This window comes from Labrus mixtus, chromosome 24 (assembly GCF_963584025.1).
Source record: "Labrus mixtus chromosome 24, fLabMix1.1, whole genome shotgun sequence".
Lineage (NCBI taxonomy): Eukaryota > Metazoa > Chordata > Actinopteri > Labriformes > Labridae > Labrus > Labrus mixtus.
In genome coordinates, this window is record NC_083635.1 from 11970386 (window position 1) to 11990668 (window position 20283).

The 20283-nt window shown below is 40.5% G+C and overlaps 3 protein-coding genes and 1 long non-coding RNA gene across 4 annotated transcripts; all 4 read left to right on the forward strand.

The window, feature by feature from the left end:
- The first annotated feature begins 1665 nt into the window (after positions 1 to 1665).
- Positions 1666 to 3719, forward strand: LOC132959687 (uncharacterized). The gene is made up of 5 exons (XR_009667067.1): positions 1666 to 1793; positions 2623 to 2654; positions 2754 to 2802; positions 3552 to 3584; positions 3663 to 3719. It is a non-coding gene; the product is annotated as an uncharacterized LOC132959687 (long non-coding RNA).
- A 236-nt stretch (positions 3720 to 3955) lies between these two features.
- Positions 3956 to 8326, forward strand: ddx4 (DEAD (Asp-Glu-Ala-Asp) box polypeptide 4). Its single transcript, XM_061033133.1, has 19 exons — positions 3956 to 3965; positions 4116 to 4169; positions 4257 to 4319; positions 4437 to 4481; positions 4656 to 4682; positions 4779 to 4841; positions 4976 to 5017; positions 5098 to 5133; positions 5215 to 5257; positions 5350 to 5485; positions 5816 to 5968; positions 6052 to 6206; positions 6347 to 6476; positions 6550 to 6716; positions 6796 to 6941; positions 7168 to 7267; positions 7350 to 7620; positions 7725 to 7820; positions 7899 to 8326. Exons 1-19 carry the CDS (start codon positions 3956 to 3958, stop codon positions 7983 to 7985), a joined length of 1824 nt encoding a protein of 607 aa, XP_060889116.1. The 3' UTR covers positions 7986 to 8326.
- An 825-nt stretch (positions 8327 to 9151) lies between these two features.
- ccdc14 (coiled-coil domain containing 14) lies at positions 9152 to 12897 on the forward strand. The gene is made up of 11 exons (XM_061032869.1): positions 9152 to 9286; positions 9774 to 9829; positions 9913 to 9988; positions 10252 to 10324; positions 10493 to 10597; positions 10687 to 11163; positions 11428 to 11572; positions 11675 to 11760; positions 11847 to 11990; positions 12097 to 12199; positions 12326 to 12897. The coding sequence occupies exons 1-11, from the start codon at positions 9263 to 9265 to the stop codon at positions 12783 to 12785; spliced, it is 1749 nt and encodes a 582-aa protein (XP_060888852.1). The 5' UTR covers positions 9152 to 9262; the 3' UTR covers positions 12786 to 12897.
- A 1078-nt stretch (positions 12898 to 13975) lies between these two features.
- LOC132959271 (DDRGK domain-containing protein 1-like) lies at positions 13976 to 17659 on the forward strand. The gene is made up of 7 exons (XM_061032156.1): positions 13976 to 14327; positions 15177 to 15415; positions 15527 to 15628; positions 16141 to 16263; positions 16351 to 16389; positions 16525 to 16630; positions 17239 to 17659. The coding sequence occupies exons 1-7, from the start codon at positions 14240 to 14242 to the stop codon at positions 17397 to 17399; spliced, it is 858 nt and encodes a 285-aa protein (XP_060888139.1). The 5' UTR covers positions 13976 to 14239; the 3' UTR covers positions 17400 to 17659.
- Positions 17660 to 20283: the final 2624 nt, after the last annotated feature.

A 20283-nucleotide genomic window follows, 5' to 3' on the forward strand; every position in this document is an offset into this window, starting at 1 on the left:
CTTCCCATCTTAATGTCCTGTGCTACAAGTCTCATGGCAGCAGGGAAAAAGCTGTTGTGGTAGCGGGCCTTGTGGGTGGAGATGCTCTCTGGCCTGTGATGTCGCATTACACCAAAGCTTAGTGATTAAAAAATAATAATAATTATATTGATTATGTGGACATCTGAATTTCATGCATATTAATGCATTTTAATGTACAGTTGATGTACGTTTGTCTCCGTCCCACGGTGCAATACAACCAAAATAAGGTAAAATAAGATAAAATAAAATAAGATAAAATGGCTAAAATAAAATAAGGTAAAATAAGATAAATAATATTAATATTTAAATAATATTTACAGTAATAAAGTAATTCATAATTCATCATATTTGGTTTATTGATCTTTTCTACGGAGCCCTTGTATATGGAGGACGAGATCTGACAGAAGTATAAATAAATAAATAAATAAATGTATAAATAAATACTGGAATAAATAAATAAAAGAATGAATAAATAAATAATTAAATGCATAAATAAATAAATAAAAACTGGTAAATAAATGGGACATAAATAATTAAATGTCTTAAATTTATTTCTACATTTATTTATTTATTTATACTTCTGTCAGATCTCGTCCTCCATACCTGAAGACCCAAAAGTTAAAAATAAATACAATTCTGTACGCACTTGTGCACACAAGATATCATATTGTGTGCATAAGATAAAAAAAAAAAATAAAGATTGATTGATTGTTCTGAGCTATGGTAATCTGCAGTAAGCATATTTTACATTTCAAAGATGAACTATTAATTGTGAAATTAACTGGCAGAATTATCGATTATCTTTTTTGCAGCCCTTATTTGGAACAAAATAATAATAATAATAATAATAATAATAACTTTATTTATAGAGCACCTTTTAAAAACACAGGTTTACAGTGCTTCGACAAACAAGACAAACTAAAAAAAACAAAAAACTAAACCAAACACAGAAGAACATAAACAACAGCAAGAACATAACAAATGCAAAATACTAAAAATAATTAAATACAATTCAACAGAAAAGAACCCATAGTGCACGATACCCAACAGACATATATAACCGCGACCATCACAAGAACCATCACAAGAACCATCATAAGAACCCAACAACACAAGAACCCAACAACAGGAGCTGAGACCAAGAGGAACCAAAGATTTAAAAAGATGCAAGAAACTAAAAGAGATAAAAGTAAATAAAAAGATAACAGCAATAAGAAGGTAAGAGCAGAAAAAGAAATATAAACAAGTGGTTAAAGGATAAAAAAAAACTATAATACTAATAAAAATAAAAAGTAAATATAAAAAATAAATAGACAAAGTAAGTAAGATAAGAAATTACCAAATTAAAACATAAGATAAGTTAAGATAAGAGCATAAATAAAAGAACAGTAAGAAGTAAAAGAAGATAAAAATAGTAAAACCCCCCGAAAATACTAAATTAAAAATTACATTTTAATAATATTTTCACAATAATACGAATCAATTGATTGAGGTTTATTACATACGTAATAAAATAACTGAAAAGTTGATTTCAGAAGGCATAAACTTAATCTTTACACACCTAATCTTTATTCACATTAATTTTAATTTAGAAATATTTTAAAAGTAGCCGTGTTGGGCGGGAAAGTCGCTGAACGGGCTGAACTGGCAACCCGTGCTAGCTGTACGACGCATGCGCAGTGCAGAGTGCGCACTAGCCCTTGACCACGAGCAGCGGAGGGAGAGCAGCAGCGTCAAGAGGAAGAAAACTAGCAACTTCTACGTTTACTAAAGTATGTTTTTATCGTGTTAGTTAGTAGATTTGAGCAACTGTATAATTTCTTTAACCACTTTGAGAAAATAGTAACTATATCAAGCTGTTATTTCACGTTTTATCCTTAAGCTAATTTATGCTAGTTAGCATTTGCATCGTGGGCTGCCTCTAGAATGAACAGGTGTCATTTATCGTTTCAAAAAATCTTTTTTAACTTCCTTTTTTAATGTAGTTACAAATGAATCAACTGTTTAAGTTTGTGTTGCAAATTGGGGGCAATTAAAATAAGAGTAAAATCTATTTTATCGGTTTTTTAGACTTCACTGGTTTAGCCGGTTTCTGTGTGGTCCGTAAGTACCGAATATCGCAGGTCTACGCATGCGCAGCGCCGCTTCTACACGGGTAGCAGTTTTTGTTAGAACACCTGCCAGAGCGTTAAGTAGCCACGGCATGGTCCAAAAATCGATATTCGCAAAAAGAAAATTACCTTAAGAATACTTTTAAACTGTCGCATCTTTTTAAATCGATGTAGTAATTGTTACGTCTTGTATTAGGTTGGATTTGGAGCGTTTTTTGGTTGCTTTTTGTAAAGCTTTACCCGGAGGTTAGCTCGTTTGGTAAAAGAACACGAGGTCACATGTCCGTCTGAAAACCAGCTTTGCCAATTTATTTTTGAGGGTAAACTTATTTTTTATTTGGCAAAAGAAAGAAAATGGACATAATTCAACAAAGACGCAGCTTTTTACACACATTTGTACTTTAATTTGCATTTTAGACGTGTGGAGACATTTAGTTAATGCAGCTTTTACACATTTATTAATTCAATTCTCTAAATGTTTTTCTTTTAGACTGAGCAAAAATGGACGACTGGCATGAAGAGGTAAGCTGGTTTGATTGCAAAGCATCGACATAATTTATTTTTTGTAATTACATTCTTGTATTAGAGTTTAATGATTAACACCTGATATTAATTTTACAGGGACCTTCCACTAGCACTGCTGTACAGTCCAGCCACACTTCAAGTGAAGGTATAATCTGCTTCCACATGTAAAGTTTTAAAGCACAAAATTGCAGATTACATGTTTGTGATATCCAATTTCATGCACGATATCTGTTTAGATTTAAGGCTCATATAGTGTTTCCCATATAATGATTATAATATGGGGGTTAACCTTTGTTTCCAATCCAACTTTAAAACAACCAAAGTGCTGTACAGAAGAATAAATAAAATAACAGCTCACGAGATAAAATAAAACTACATGTGAAATACAGAATCAAGTTAAAAGACATGAAACATAAGTAAAATGAATAGGCAAGCAAAAAAAAAATTAAATAAGTCAATGTCTTAGTTTTACTACTTTAAGTTAAATTGTAATATTAGGTTTTTATATCTATTAATTGTGCTTTATTCTCTGTAACTTAATCTGCTCATGCTGCTTCTGTACTCTTCCGTTATCTTAAAACTTGAATTAATTGCCTAGGCTTTTATTATTATTATCTTTAGTCTAATGTCTAACTGCCTTTATTTGGGACTGATGTCAATAAATCACTTTAAAACAAAACGTGTGCACATCAAACATGGGAAGGACTATTAAACTGTAAATCGTCTATGTGTGGGAAACGCTGTCCAGAGATGTTTGCAATGTAAACTTGATCATCCTGCCTCTTCATCATCCACTTCCTGTAGCCGAGGACACAAAGAGTTGTGGTGGTAAGAATTAGTGGACGAATGTGTCAGTAATGTTGATGCATAATGAGTTGAACACTTTGCTTTTAGGCACACAAGGAAGCTCCTGGAACTCAGGTGGAGGTAATTATAGAAAATTATGAGTAATTTTGCTCTTTGACCCGAGAGGACATTCATGAAGCATCGTTTTGTTTTCTCCAGGTTTCGGAGGACGAGGCCGCGGCAGAGGGGGAGGATTTAAAAGCTTCTCCTCAGGTGCCTGTTCATGTTGTAAAATCAAGTTAAAGTGACAGAACATTTAGAAAGTGTATCATTTTAGAATATGGACTTGTATTAACTTGGGTTATGCTGCAAAATTGAATTGATTAGTCGTTTAATCTTGAATGGATGAAGTTTAATTTATAATATTTTGAGGAATGTGTAAAGTCATTCTCTGATTTCAGCGTCTTGTCTGTGAATATTTCCATCCTCACGTTAAACATTTGAACCAGACTATGGGATCAAGTGTGCTCAGATCCGGGTCACAAGTGTTTAACCACCCTTACTTTTACTAACTGAACTTCAACACTGAAGAATCAGTCTCGTTTCCAGCCGATTAAAACAAGCTCAGTTGCGTTCGGTCCAAAGAAGTTAATTGTGGTTTGATTTGTGAAGAAGGAATCTTAATATTTGTGTTTTGTTTCATAGGTGGTGAGGAGAACGGACATGGTAAGCATTGGTAATATTCAGTGAACGTGGGTCTTATTGAATAATGAATTCCTCGTCAAATGAACTCAAACATTTTGTTCTTTACAGATGGAGACAGCTGGAAAAACTCATGTGGAGACAGAGGAGGATTCAGAGGTAGAGGAGGCAGAGGTGAGACTTTAAGGATCCTGAGTAAGACGGGAGAGCAGCTCATTACTTTGAGATGTTTAAAACAAATAATGTTAATGTGGCTGTTCATGAGATCTAAAAGGATGCTTGCTCTCTCAGGGCACGGCAGAGGATTCAGTGGAACAGAACGCAATGACTTCAACGGTAATATTTAAATACACAAAGTGCACTACACCACTGCCTCTCCGGCTCTCCATAGGAAGTGAATAGAAAGAGTTAAGACGCTATCAGATGTCGGAACCAGTGGAGCCGTACTCTTAAGAGTGTTAAACCACCCAAATGCATTTAAATGATCTTTGCATGAATTATACTTTGCAGGAGACGATGAAGAAGCGCGTGAAAACGGTGAGTGTATGCTTTCTGCTACAAATGCAAAACAAACCAAATTAGGAAACACGATTATCCTGCTGTACGTGAATGTTTGTATTTTTTTCTGAGCAGGGTTTAGAGGAGGAAGCCGAGGAGGAAGAGGTGGCAGAGGAGGGAGAGGAGGATTCAGACAAGGTACTCACCCGTCATACTGACGCAGGAAAGCTCAATGCCTTAATTGTGTTCTCAAATATGTTTAAAACTTAAGTCATCCATTCTGGATTTAAAATATGAAGAGCAGGTTATTAATAAGCGATGTTGTGTTGAAGATGGAGAATCGGGAGGCAGAGGAGGCTTTGGAGGAGGAGGAGGTAAACTAAACATAATTTCACCTTTTTGGAAAAGGAATTACTTCAATTTATCAAACTTCGAATGATATTTGTCTTTGCAGGTTACCGCGGCAGAGACGAGGAGACCTTCGATAAAGGTCGTCATATTTTCTAATTTTTTCTCTGAATGATTTGAAATGTTTGACTGATAGTTGTTTTTTTATTCCCATCGTGAACAGGGGATGACAAAGAGAATAAAGATGGCAACGAAGAAGAACGCAAGTTAAACAAACAAAATTAGACTTTGTGTATTAATCCAGCAGCTTGATCAGGCTGAGTCCTCTCACTTTGTTCTTCTGACGTGCAGGGCCAAGGGTGACATATGTTCCCCCAACGCTACCTGATGATGAAGACTCAATTTTCGCCCACTACGAGAAGGGCATTAACTTTGACAAGTACGATGACATCATGGTGGACGTCAGTGGGTCAAACCCACCTCAGGCGATCATGGTAAGGGGAACACGACATAATCTGTGTTGTTTTAACGATTGATGGTATCGAGGCGTACCGGAGCTTTAAAAAACTAGATGCTCAGTCTGCTGAAAAACGTTCTGTGTGACAGGTGCGTCGGAGGAGGGTAACATTCCATGACGAGGAGACCTTTTCGATGTCCATGAAACTGTTTTATACAATTTACTGCTTCAAAATAATGTTAGAAGGATTAGACTTCTAAAGTTCTCCTCCAGGCTGCAGGATCGACAGGTCTTCTCCAACGGAAAAATGCTTTTCTTCGTTGTGTGAATGTTTATTCTAGTATTTGAACAATTTTTCCTCTCTTAGACTTTTGAGGAGGCAGCGCTGTGCGAGTCCCTGAAAAATAATGTCAACAAATCTGGGTATGTGAAGCCGACTCCAGTGCAGAAACACGGCATCCCGATCATCTCTGCAGGCAGAGACCTCATGGCCTGTGCTCAGACTGGATCCGGCAAAACGGTAAGGCGACAGGGGGGAGAATAACAAACTCTGACGTGAATGTTTTGCGTAATGGCAGGGTTTAATTTGTATCTTCCCTCCAGGCGGCGTTCTTGCTCCCAATTCTGCAGCATCTGATGGCAGACGGCGTTGCAGCGAGTCAGTTCAGTGAGGTTCAGGAGCCCGAGGCCATCATCGTGGCCCCGACGAGGGAGCTCATCAACCAGATTTACCTGGAGGCCAGGAAGTTTGCTCATGGGTATGTTCAGACTCAAGCTGCAACCTCTGGTGTTAGAAAATATGAAGATGAAAGTTAGAGATGTGATACGCCTTTGTTCTTCCCTGCAAAGTTGCGCATCCTCTTGGCTTTTAATGCACGTCTCCTCTGTCTGTTTTCAGGACGTGTGTGCGCCCAGTTGTGGTTTATGGTGGCGTCAGCACCGGACATCAAATCCGAGATATCTGCAGGGGATGCAACGTGCTTTGCGGAACCCCGGGGAGACTTCTGGACGTGATCGGAAGAGGAAAGGTGATCTGAGAATCAGTCCTTAAAAGGTTAACGTTTTTTAAATACAGGAAACTTAATGTTTTACTACCTTCAGATTGGGTTGAGCAAGCTGCGGTACCTGGTGCTGGATGAGGCCGACCGCATGTTGGATATGGGCTTTGAGCCTGACATGCGCCGCCTGGTAGGCTCTCCTGGGATGGTGGACAAAGAGAGTCGTCAGACCCTGATGTTCAGCGCCACCTACCCCGAGGACATCCAGAGGTCTGCTCATCCATCAAACACTTCTTACTCCTCCTGGACGTGAGCTTCGCATGTGTGAATTTTATTTTTTTAATTACAGGATGGCGGCTGATTTCCTAAGGACGGACTATCTGTTCCTGGCTGTTGGCGTAGTGGGCGGAGCCTGCAGCGATGTGGAGCAGACGTTTGTTCAAGTCACCAAGTTCTCCAAGAGGGAGCAGCTCCTTGACATCCTGAAGACGACAGGTAAGCTGAAGTGTTGATCAAAAATGTAGTTTATCAGGCCATCTGAAGTAGTTCACGGTTTGATCCAGCAGAGGGCGCTGTTGGCTTAACTTGACCATTGCCTGCAATCTTGACCTAATGTGGCAAATGCAACAGGGAGATGCAAACCCTAACCCACAGTGCTCTTCTCTCTTCAGGACTGGATTAAAGCTCTGAATAATTAATTTCACTGGCTGATTCTTTGCAGGAACGGAGCGCACCATGGTGTTTGTAGAGACCAAGAGACAAGCAGATTTTATCGCCACTTACCTGTGCCAGGAGAAGGTTGCGACCACCAGCATTCACGGGTGAGTGACCTGTCCATGAATCTGTTGACTCCTTCTTTCTTTTTTTAAACATGGATTTATAAAATGTGGTGTTTCCTCTCAGTGATCGGGAGCAGCGGGAGCGAGAGCTGGCTCTGTCGGACTTCCGCTCCGGTAAATGCCCGGTCTTAGTGGCGACCTCAGTAGCCGCCCGTGGTTTGGATATTCCAGATGTGCAGCATGTGGTGAATTTTGACCTCCCCAACAACATCGATGAGTACGTCCACCGCATCGGCAGAACTGGCCGCTGCGGTAACACTGGGAAGGCGGTGTCTTTCTTTGACACGGATAAAGACGGCCAATTGGCTCGCTCGCTGGTCACAATCCTGTCCAAGGTAAGAGCTTCTTTTTTTTTAACCACCCAAAGGCTCAGACTGTTATTCTTAAGCCCAATACATCAGGATGAATCTTTATTTCTTCGCATATCTTTGATTGACAGGCTCAGCAGGAAGTCCCCTCATGGTTGGAGGAGTCTGCATTCAGCGGCGGAGGTCCCGCTGGTTTCAAGAACTTTAGCTCCACGGACTCCAGGAAGGTAACCTCATTATTTCTAGTTTTTAACGTATGATATTGTTTTTTATACGTCTTCACTGTGTCCTCACTTCGTCCTCAGGGTCAACATGGAGGATCTTTCCAGGACAACAACATGCAGAGTCAATCCGCCGTTCCTGCTGCTGCTGACGATGAAGAATGGGAATAATGAGAATATTGTATTAACACACCCACACAGCACTGTTCTGAGTTATTTTTTATTTTCTGATAGATGTTCAGCTTGTTTTAGTTGTGTCAGTGTTTTTGTTTGACTGTTTTAATTTTGTCTTGAGACAAAATAATGCTTAACAAGTGTGACAATCCTGTCTGACTGCACATATTGGAAGTTTGTTTTATTTTTTAATCACCTCTTTGATTAAAAAAGAAAAAAAAGGTTACTAAGGAAAACAAAGTGTCTGACCATAAAGTCAAATTTGAGAATGTCATATTCCAAATATAATTTGTTTCCTCCTCGGATAAAGAGAACTAATAAATTAATATTTGTTCAAAGCAGTCTACTTTTATTTTGAAGTGTTTGGACAGCTCTATGTATAACAATTCATTTAAATAGAGTGAAATTTCTTTAATTTTTATGGATAAAAATTCAACATGCATTATGAATTCTGTTAAGATAATTTAATAAAAGTGGTAATATTTGGTTTGAATTCTTAAGGTGAATAAACTGGTAAAAACAGTTTCAAAATAATATTGAAGATGGGAAAATGTTACTGAAAGACCTTTATAAATTTCAAACAATAATTAACAAATGCGAATCTGGGCTTTAAAATAGTTAAAAATTACCGTTTTACTTAAAACTACATATTTTCTCGCCCCTGAAGTATCTGTCTGCGTCACCATGGCAACAGTCAGTGGGAAAAGAGTTACGTTAGACGTAAAAAAAAACCTAAAGAAACGTAACTACTTGATTAAGGTGAATTATTATAAGCAGTTCTCGTGTTAATATAACTTTTTATTAACTTTAAATAAAATAAATTATTAAATATACAAATGGAGCTTCCTGTTTTGTTGACTTGGTTTCCGTGCTGATTGTCGATATAAACGTAAAATATAATTACTGGAACTTGAATGAATTAAGCTGTATGTTTGATAATTAATAAACTTAAACTTTAATTTAATTTTAAAAAAGTGAAGAAGCTCCAACGTAGTTTTGAGCTGCCAAACTCGATCAGTGATTGGTTAATAGCCGTTTCTCGTTGGTTTGGATTTAGCATTCGGAGGCCGACGCGCATTGCCTTGATAAGCCAATCAAAGGCAGAGGAGGGCGGGTCATGCCTTCTATTCGCCATTTGATTGGTCAGTTACATGTTTCCTGTTTCAAACTTGTGTTCAAACCGTAGCATGCAGCCGTAGACTCTAATAACTAAACACTGAAGTGGAAAAAGTCGTCTAAATATGCCAGATGTGTGATTAAAGCTGTTGTCAACCATGAAAGGAACGGCTAAAAGCAAGGTAAGACGAACACCAGTCATATATGAAACAATATTTAACTGTGATTAGATGTTTTCAGCAATAACAAAGTGTTTTGAGTGTGTTTACTGTTTACCTGCACAACTCCTAACACTTATATTGAATGCTTGATCTCACCTGACTCACTATGAATGTTACACTTGGTTTAAGAATATATTAAATTTGTTTATTGGCTGTCTAAGAAGGCAGGAAGCTCCCTAATTACCCCAATTAATCATCATACAAGCACAACAAACAAGTTGACAACAACTTTGAATTTAAATCATAGAAAGGGGGTAGAGGAAAGGAAGTACCAAGATCTTCACAATGTATATTCAGTCTGTTGGTAAGGTCTGTAAGGAGGTTAAATATGTTAGGAACAAGGACGTAAAAGCTCAAATCTGCCTGCAGCAGCCCAGAAATTCTGCAATTTTCTTGAAGTTCTGTGCATGCATGTACATAATGTTCTTGTAACTGTGATGTGCGTCAGGTGGTGACATCAGGGAGGCTGACGGGACGAGTCAAAGTGCAGCCGACGAGGAGACGGTGAAAATAGCCACTTTAATTCATCCTTCTTGTGCACGTAAATCTGCTGCACACCCCTGACCTTCCTCTGATTTTTTTTTTAGAGTTTCTCAAAGTCAAGCGCTGGCTTCACGCCCCGAGCCGGCCTTCTCTCTGTACTCCACAGACTCTGAAGACCAGGTAATGAGTGTAACTAAAGGGTTGTCTTGATTGCAGCAGTTCTCATAAAGAAAGAAAGCAACGTGTGAATCAAATGTGTCGTCATTTTTGATGTTGTGCTGCAGGTCGTGATGTGATTCTGAAAGCTCAGCCCTGATTTTAAAAGTGCAGGAAACTTTATTCACGATGTCTTACCCTCGTCTCATATTCGTTGAACACATGTGGATGTGATTAAAGTGTTGTGTTGTTGTCGCGATGCTCACAGCTGTTTCCTTTCCTCTCAGGTCACGACTCTCCACAACGGCCTGGACCGATGTGCTGCCTTGCTCAGTGGCATCCTTCAGGCTGATCAAACAGGTCATAAAACATCAGAGTTACAATCAGACCAGCAGGGAGTTTAAGCAACTGTTCCATCTTAAAACAGTTTCCAACAGGGAGAGTACCGCCTGCTTACAGCGCTCGGATGAAGCTGAGAAGAGAGAAAGAGAGAGAGTAAGTTGTGCTTGTTTGTGTTTATATTTCTAGAAGCCTCGCCAGATGTTCCCCAAGCGCTCAAAGCAGGAGCAGCCAAATCAAAACCATCGCCTTCACAGGGGAAGAAGACCATAAAGAAAGTCGCTCCACAGACAGGTAGGTGTGTGTTAATGTGTGTGTGGCAACACACTCCTCTGTCACACCTGTCTAATGTCACCACTCCTTCTCTTCGTCTCCACCTGCAGATCAGAGGATCTGTCGGTCGGTCCAGCGCGCAGCAGGCGGCAAAACTCCCAAAACGCCACATCTGTCTCCAGCTGCACACTCAGGAGTGAAGCTGCAGAAACATCCTCGCACACAAAACTACGCGCTGCAGCACCTCTCCTCTTCAACTCCTCACACCGCCACCCCTCCTCCCTCTAACCGTCCTCCCACGCCCAAGACCGACTGCTGCCCTGCTGCTGAAGCTCCAAACTCTCCCTGTAAGGATGGAGGCGAGGACGAGTTTGTCCCCGTGAGAGACGTCGATCCCCAAAGCTCCAGCACACACACAGCTGTCACAAACACACACACCTGCACCTTAAAGACACCCGACATGCAACTGGAGCGTGCACAGGGTGAAGGAGCCCCCCTGCAGGACTCGCACAGAAAACAGACGGAAGAGAAAGTGAGGACGGCTCAGGGTCTGCTGGGAGAACTCCGAGCTGTGATCGCAGGACAAGGTAAACTGCTCCCACTCAGAGAAGAAGAGTTTGCACTGATTACTGCTGTGTTTGTTTGTTGTTTCTTCTTAAATCCCAAAGTCAGCCATGGTAGTTTGTTGCCTGACACTTATGATGAGCAGACTTTGGAGCTGTGAGCGTCAGAGATGCTGAAAAACTTTCTTTTTGTGGTGGAAAATTTCTCATCTTCTTTGAATACAATGAATATATTATACTGTTTGTTTGTGTGTGTGTGTGTGTGTGTGTGTGTGTGTGTGTGTGCAGGCAGTGCTGCAGAGATCCTGCTCAGTCACCTGGAGCAGACTGTGTCCTCCTCCTCCTTGTCGTCACTGATGAAAGCTGCAGGTTCAGACGTTGAGACTGAGCCTGAGCTTTCATCTCTGCAGAGCCAGAACACACAGCTACGCAGGTAACACACACACACACATACACTTAAACACACACCAGAGGGGTCCACTATTAAAAATCATTCGTCATAGATGGATCTTGTATTGCTTGTTTGTCTTTGCAGGCGCGTGAGGACTCTGCAGCAGCAGTTGAAGCAGAGAGAAGAAGCGGAGAAGCGTCCGAGCGTGGAGACTCTGTGTACCTCAGAAGGTAACGACTGCTCATGTGTCCGTTCCTCTCTGTGAATCACTCAGGACTGAATGATCTGAACAGTTTGTTGTTGTTGTTCTGCAAAGTTTTGATTCTGCAGGACGAGCTCACGGTCGCTCAGTCTCAGCTGCAGGAACTCCAGAGTGACCTCACAGAAGTACGGGAAGCCCTGCAGGACACACAGAGCCGGCTGAGAGAGAGCGAGGCAAAGAATCAACTCGGTCTGACGGGTATGGAATCATTAACCGATCTTATAAACTTCACTGGGGGATTGTAACCCCTGTAACATTTTGCATATTGTATTGCACTGTCTGTAAGTGTGTTTGTGTTTTTAAGACTTGGAGGCCACGAGGAGCAGGCTGTTGGAGAGCGAGCGAGAGAAGAGCGAGTTGGCTTCAGTCGCTCAGAAAAGACAGGAGGAGATAGACAACCTGAACCGGTGTGTGTTTGTGTTCTTTTGCTTTAAGAGAGAGTCAAAGATTTGATGAGAGGAATTTAATAAAAGCTCCTGCACTTTGAAAACACTCATTAGAGACACACTATGAGCACGCTTTCTCTCTTTCAGGATTCTGCAGAGTCGTGATTCTTCAGTGTGTCCCCCAGTCGTCGACACTCAGACAACAAATCAACATTTTAACCAACTGCAGCTGAGACAGAACCCGGCAGCGCCCCCGTCAGACCGGATCACACAATACCTTCTGTCTATGGATCAGCTGGAGCGCACACACACCGAGCAGGAGCAGGTGTGTGTGTCTGCAGACAGAGACCTCGCATCCCGTCCTGACATCACACCCGCAGACTCCTCAGTCCGCTCCGACGTGCTGCAGCTGGAGATGCATCGACGACAACTGTTTAGCGGCGCCCCCTCCCTGTGTGACAGGGAATCGCTGAGCTCTGATTGGAGCGTGCGTTCAGGCTCGTCCTTTAACACCAGAGACGAGGTTGCGTTCAGAGACGGTCTGGCCGCTCTGGATGCGAGCATCGCCAGTCTGCAGAAGACGATTCAGCTGGACATTAGGAGATGATCAGCTCCGCTTTACAGCTTTGATTTCAAATATAACAACATCTGTATTTTATTTTGTATTTTAACCTGTTTAATAATTTATCAGATTTATGAATAAAGCTTTTTAAATTATGTTTCTTGCAGTCTGTTTGTCTGTTTGTCAGTTTGTCAGTTTGGTTTTATTTTCGGACTAATTTCAGTAAGAAAATCTATTTAGTAAAAACAGCAAATTGTTTCCCCTGAATTTAATCTCTTCCACTCTTATAGAGTTCACTATTAGGATGTCGTTATCGTTATATTATGTTATATTATTCTCCATCAAATAGGATGGTGTGTGTGTATTACAGCTATTCACTGTTCCTAAATTAAGTGAAAGTCTATATTCTTATTTTGGGGATACATTTGAATGTTAGATTATGTTCGGGGTATTTTGATTGTTATTGTTTACATTCATATGAGTTATTTCCATTTGTTTATTTTGCTACTTGGGGCGTAAGGGTGGAGTCTGTACATTTGTGTGTCTATATAGCCAGGTGAGACTCAGGTAGGCACCTAATGGGTTAATGGTTTTTTACCAGGAAGCCAGGACGCAATGGCAGGATGACAGGGCAAGAGAGACAGCAGCCTTTTTTGTTGTTTGTTGCCTGCTTGATGTCTCTGGATAAAATAAACCACCCTAAAACCTTCAATCATCATCTGGACAATGGACTTATTAAAATATTCTGCGTAAGATTCGCCCTCTAGGTGCCTCGGTGGCTTTATTATGAGTTTGTGTTAAGTTTTTAATTTGGAATTTTTGTTGTTTATAGACTATAGATATTGCCACTACAGTGTGCAAGAGAAGGAAGCTGGTGATACCAATAATCTATGGAGGACGAGATCTGAGAAATCTCCGAGAAATAAATAAATGTATAAATAAGTAAATATGGAAATAAATACATGTGGAAATAAATAAATGTGGAAATAAATAAATGTATAAATAAATATGGAAATAAATAAATGTAGAAATAAATACATGTATAAATAAATATGGAAATAAATAAATGTAGAAATAAATAAATGTAGAAATAAATAAATATGGAAATAAATACATGTATAAATAAATACATGTATAAATAAATAAATGTGGAAATAAATACATGTAGAAATAAATTTAAGACATTTAATTATTTCTGTCCCATTTATTTACCAGTTTTTATTTATTTATTCACGCATTTAATTATTTATTTATTCCAGTATTTATTTATACATTTATTTATTTATACTTTTGTCAGATCTCGTCCTCCATAATAACCAGGGTTTATTGGTTTATTGGTTTATTTATAAATGTTGTGGCGATGTATCCTCCGAAACAGCAGGTGGCGCTAAACACAGGCGAACAATAAACACACGAAGAAGAGAGACCTGTGTTGGAAATGAGCTAACACTGACGTGTCCAACAGGTTTCTTGTTTAAAGTGATATTTTCAGGACAGCTATGGACATCGCGCTGTATCTGATCGCTGCTGCGGTTCTCATCGTCCTCATCTTGTTCGCTGTGAAGATCCGGAGCAGAACACAGGAAGGTAAACACGTCATCAGGAGCTAATGCTAAGCTAACGGCTAACTGTTTGCAGAGCGTTTATCAGGATGTTGATGCTTTAAAATAAGATCGGGAACTTACTTTTGGAAAGAAAGGGTTTAAGTAACGTTATAAAAGCTAAACTGAATGGGTTTAAATGTTTGAGTTACGCGGATTTTAGGGAAATGTTGGTTAACAGCTGTCAATCACTTGTAACTACGGAAGCGGCCGAGGGACATTTCGCGTTAAAGCGAAAATACTGAAACGCAACTTCATATAAATCTCTAAATTTCAAGTTTAAAGTGTCATAAAGCTTTAATTTTAAACTCTAAACTTAGTTATGATCGTAGGTGGGGTTTCTCAAGCTGGTAAAATAATTAAATTTATATATTTTTTATATTTATATTGCTCTTGAAAGATGGTTTAGTGATGTAAGGATGGTTATTTAGACCAGGGGCCCCACATGCGGCCCTCGTCAACCATCAATGTGGCCCTCAGGTCAATCTTTATATATCAAAACATGACAAAATCTGCCATGAAATCATGAAAACCAGAAATATGTGCATAATAATATTTGATCACTGGTATATGTTGAGTTAAATTTGAGACTGTTATTGTTTTTGGATCCTACAATTTGGCCCCCTGGCGGTCAGAATTAAATGAATGTGGCCCCTTGCTGTTGCCCATCCCTGATTTAGCAAAATAAAACAAAGAGCATTAATAGAAGTCTGTTTCGTAACCAACCAAAAGCTCCTCAAAGTGGCTTTTGAGTTTCTTATATAATCGTTTTTGCAGTGATTACAAAGGTAATGTGAAGGACATATACAGTGTTGTGTTCCCTGTTATCTCTCAGCCGATGAGGAGCAACAGAGGGATGTTATCCGGGCGGCGGGGCCTCCTCAGCAGGCAGCGGGGCCTCCTCAGCAGACAGCGGGGGAGCGAGGAGCCGGGATGCCGCGCAGGAGGAGAAACCTCGCTGCAGTCATGGCGTACAGAGAGAAGGAGGGGGAAGAGATGGAGCAGCTGAAGAAAGTGGGCGCCAAGAAGCAGATGAAGCTGGAGGAGAAACAGGCCAAGAAAGCCCAGAGAGAGGTGAGAGGTTCGCCCTGTCAACTCAGGCTGCGAATGACCACCATTATTTATCCCAGTGAGTGTTTAGTTGTCTTTTCTGTCTGTTAATGTGTTTTTGTTTTCTCATTTCAGGCGGAGATGGAGGAGAGGGAGGAGAGGAAGAGGATGCAGGAGCTCAGAGAGCAGGAGAGGCAGCAGGAGGATGAGAGAGAACGACTGATGGAGCGGAAACAGGTCACTAATACACACACACACACACACACACACACACACACACTTCAGAGTCGAACACTGTCCCAAGGTATTTAATAGTGGACTCATAGAAATACCTTGGGACAGTGATCGACTCTGAATTTAAGTTCTCTGAAAACACAGAGTGAATCGTGAAAAGAGGCCAACAGAGAATTCATCTGACGCGGAGGCTGCACTCTTTTAGTGTTTCACAAAGCATCTTATGTAGCTTTTATCATTCTTTTATCAACATTTTCTTTTATCTGTCGGTTCAATGGGTTGACTGTGGAGGACAGGAACAGTTTGAACCACATCGTAAACGTCTGCTCTGAGATTATTGGAGTCCAGCTGAAAGACTTGAGCTCCCTGTGGAAGGAGCGTGAAGGAACCTGAACATGTTGTCTCATCTGAGTTTTCTTTGATGCCCTCTGGACGGCGCTCTCCTCAGCGGCGGCAGCTTCCTCCCTAAGCTTTAAACGAGGACGTGCTGAGACTCTGCGCTTGTGTTTATTCAGGAGGAGGAAGAGCGTCGTGCTGCAGAGGAGCAGGAGAGACGCGAGGAGGAGGAGTACTTAAAACTGAAAGCCTCCTTCGTCGTAGAGGAGCAGGGAGAGGAGGAGCAGCTCACCGAGGACCAGGTGCGATCTCTGCTCAAATCTCAGGTTTTACTCTTAACTGATGAGAAAATCTGTAATAATCAGAGTTTGTGTTGTTTTCCTCTGCAGTCACGTAACCTGCTGCAGGAGTTCATCCAGCACATCGAGGTGAGCACACACACACACACACACACACACACACACACACACACACACACACACACACACACACACACACACACACACACACACACACACACACAGGCAGCTTCTGATGAGTTGAGTCTCCTCTCTGTCCTGCAGAGCTCTAAGGTGGTTCTCCTCGAGGATTTGGCGTCTCACTTCGGGATGAGGACTCAGGACGCCATCAACAGACTGCAGGACCTGTTGGCTGAAGGATCCCTCAAAGGTCTGAGATCTGTGTTAAAACATTTTTACTGCCAAGACTTCTGTTAGAAACACTTGATTGAGGGGCGCTGGTGGAGCAGTGGTTAGTGCGCTCGCCCCCTGTACGGAGGCTGTGGTCTCAAGTGGACGGCCCGGGTTCACATCCCACCTGTGGTCTCCTTCCCGCATGTCGTTCCCCACTCTCTCTCTCTCTCCCTGATTTACGACTCTGTCCACTGTCCTATCGCTCCATTAAAGGCACAAAAATAAATCTTAAAAAAAAAAAAAAAAGAAACGATTGATTGTTTTTGATTGATTAAATTTATTTCAGACATCTCAAATAAAAAAATACAAAACAAAATGAAAAGCACTTCAAATTATTTCACAAAAAAAGAAAAAGCAAATTACATATATTCAATTGATATGCCTGAAGGAAGAAGTATAAAACCTATTTAATCCTACCCCTTTTCCACAGCTCAATAATTAATATTTATTAAATTAAATGAACTTCCTGTGTTCCTTATAATCTCTCTATAAATACAATCTGTCTATATTACTATATTTATGATACTATATTTGATATTTACAACCCACTTCTACATTTATGTGACACTCTTGTGCATTCTGCAGGAGTGATTGACGACAGAGGGAAGTTTATCTCCATCACCCCGGAGGAGCTGGACTCTGTGGCTCGTTTCATCAGACAGAGAGGACGCGTGTCCATCACGGAGCTCGCTCAGGCCAGCAACTCTCTGATCAACCTGCAGCCCGAGAGCCGCAGCAGCGCCTAGACACGACAACCCGATGGGACTGTTCACCTCTGCTGCACATCTGGACGACTCCAACCTGTGTGAAGATTTAAACTGGACTCTCTGTCTGCTGTTAGCTGGTGTTTGCTATCAGCAGAGGACATAAAGGCGCTGTGCTATTTATTCAGACTCCATTCTTGATTGAGCTGCAGCCCCTTAATGAAAACACCAAACCCATCAACACGACTAGCAGCAGCTCCGCTCTCCTGTGGGGAGGAAATAAATGAACTTCTGTGAAATGACACGATTTTAGAGTCTTTCTTTTTGTCGCATCTTTTCAATACCAAGTGCACACAGCTACGCAGGTAACACACACACACACACTTAAACACACACCAGAGGGGTCCACTATTTAAAATCATTCGTCATAGATGGATCTTGTATTGCTTGTTTGTCTTTGCAGGCGCGTGAGGACTCTGCAGCAGCAGTTGAAGCAGAGAGAAGAAGCGGAGAAGCGTCCGAGCGTGGAGACTCTGTGTACCTCAGAAGGTAACGACTGCTCATGTGTCCGTTCCTCTCTGTGAATCACTCAGGACTGAATGATCTGAACAGTTTGTTGTTGTTGTTCTGCAAAGTTTTGATTCTGCAGGACGAGCTCACGGTCGCTCAGTCTCAGCTGCAGGAACTCCAGAGTGACCTCACAGAAGTACGGGAAGCCCTGCAGGACACACAGAGCCGGCTGAGAGAGAGCGAGGCAAAGAATCAACTCGTTCTGACAGGTATGGAATCATTAACCGATCTTATAAACTTCACTGGGGGATTGTAACCCCTGTAACAGTTTGCATATTGTATTGCACTGTCTGTAAGTGTGTTTGTGTTTTTAAGACTTGGAGGCCACGAGGAGCAGGCTGTTGGAGAGCGAGAGAAGAGCGAGTTGGCTTCAGTCGCTCAGAAAAGACAGGAGGAGATAGACAACCTGAACCGGTGTGTGTTTGTGTTCTTTTGCTTTAAGAGAGTGTCAAAGATTTGATGAGAGGAATTTAATAAAAGCTCCTGCACTTTGAAAACACTCATTAGAGACACACTATGAGCACGCTTTCTCTCTTTCAGGATTCTGCAGAGTCGTGATTCTTCAGTGTGTCCCCCAGTCGTCGACACTCAGACAACAAATCAACATTTTAACCAACTGCAGCTGAGACAGAACCCGGCAGCGCCCCCGTCAGACCGGATCACACAATACCTTCTGTCTATGGATCAGCTGGAGCGCACACACACCGAGCAGGAGCAGGTGTGTGTGTCTGCAGACAGAGACCTCGCATCCCGTCCTGACATCACACCCGCAGACTCCTCAGTCCGCTCCGACGTGCTGCAGCTGGAGATGCATCGAAGACAGCTGTTTAGCGGCGCCCCCTCCCTGCGTGACAGGGAATCGCTGAGCTCTGATTGGAGCGTGCGTTCAGGCTCGTCCTTTAACACCAGAGACGAGGTTGCGTTCAGAGACGGTCTGGCCGCTCTGGATGCGAGCATCGCCAGTCTGCAGAAGACGATTCAGCTGGACATTAGGAGATGATCAGCTCCGCTTTACAGCTTTGATTTCAAATATAACAACATCTGTATTTTATTTTGTATTTTAACCTGTTTAATAATTTATCAGATTTATGAATAAAGCTTTTTAAATTATGTTTCTTGCAGTCTGTTTGTCTGTTTGTCAGTTTGTCAGTTTGGTTTTTATACAAGTTTTATTTTCGGACTAATTTCAGTAAGAAAATCTATTTAGTAAAAACAGCAAATTGTTTCCCCTGAATTTAATCTCTTCCACTCTTATAGAGTTCACTATTAGGATGTCGTTATCGTTATATTATGTTATATTATTCTTCATCAAATAGGATGGTGTGTGTGTATTACAGCTATTCACTGTTCCTAAATTAAGTGAAAGTCTATATTCTTATTTTGGGGATACATTTGAATGTTAGATTATGTTCGGGGTATTTTGATTGTTATTGTTTACATTCATATGAGTTATTTCCATTTGTTTATTTTGCTACTTGGGGCGTAAGGGTGGAGTCTGTACATTTGTGTGTCTATATAGCCAGGTGAGACTCAGGTAGGCACCTAATGGGTTAATGGTTTTTTACCAGGAAGCCAGGACGCAATGGCAGGATGACAGGGCAAGAGAGACAGCAGCCTTTTTTGTTGTTTGTTGCCTGCTTGATGTCTCTGGATAAAATAAACCACCCTAAAACCTTCAATCATCATCTGGACAATGGACTTATTAAAATATTCTGCGGAAGATTCGCCCTCTAGGTGCCTCGGTGGCTTTATTATGAGTTTGTGTTAAGTTTTTAATTTGGAATTTTTGTTGTTTATAGACTATAGATATTGCCACTACAGTGTGCAAGAGAAGGAAGCTGGTGATACCAATAATCTATGGAGGACGAGATCTGAGAAATCTCCGATAAATAAATAAATGTATAAATAAGTAAATATGGAAATAAATACATGTGGAAATAAATAAATGTGGAAATAAATAAATGTATAAATAAATATGGAAATAAATAAATGTAGAAATAAATACATGTGGAAATAAATACATGTATAAATAAATATGGAAATAAATAAATGTAGAAATAAATAAATGTAGAAATAAATAAATTTAGAAATAAATAAATATGGAAATAAATAAATGTAGAAATAAATAAATGTGGAAATAAATACATGTATAAATAAATATGGAAATAAATACATGTAGAAATAAGTAAATATGGAATTAAATACATGTAGAAATAAATAAATGTGGAAATAAATAAATGTAGAAATAAATAAATGTAGAACTGAATGAATGTGGAAATAAATACATGTGGAAATAAATAAATGTGGAAATAAATAAATGTATAAATAAATATGGAAATAAATAAATGTAGAAATA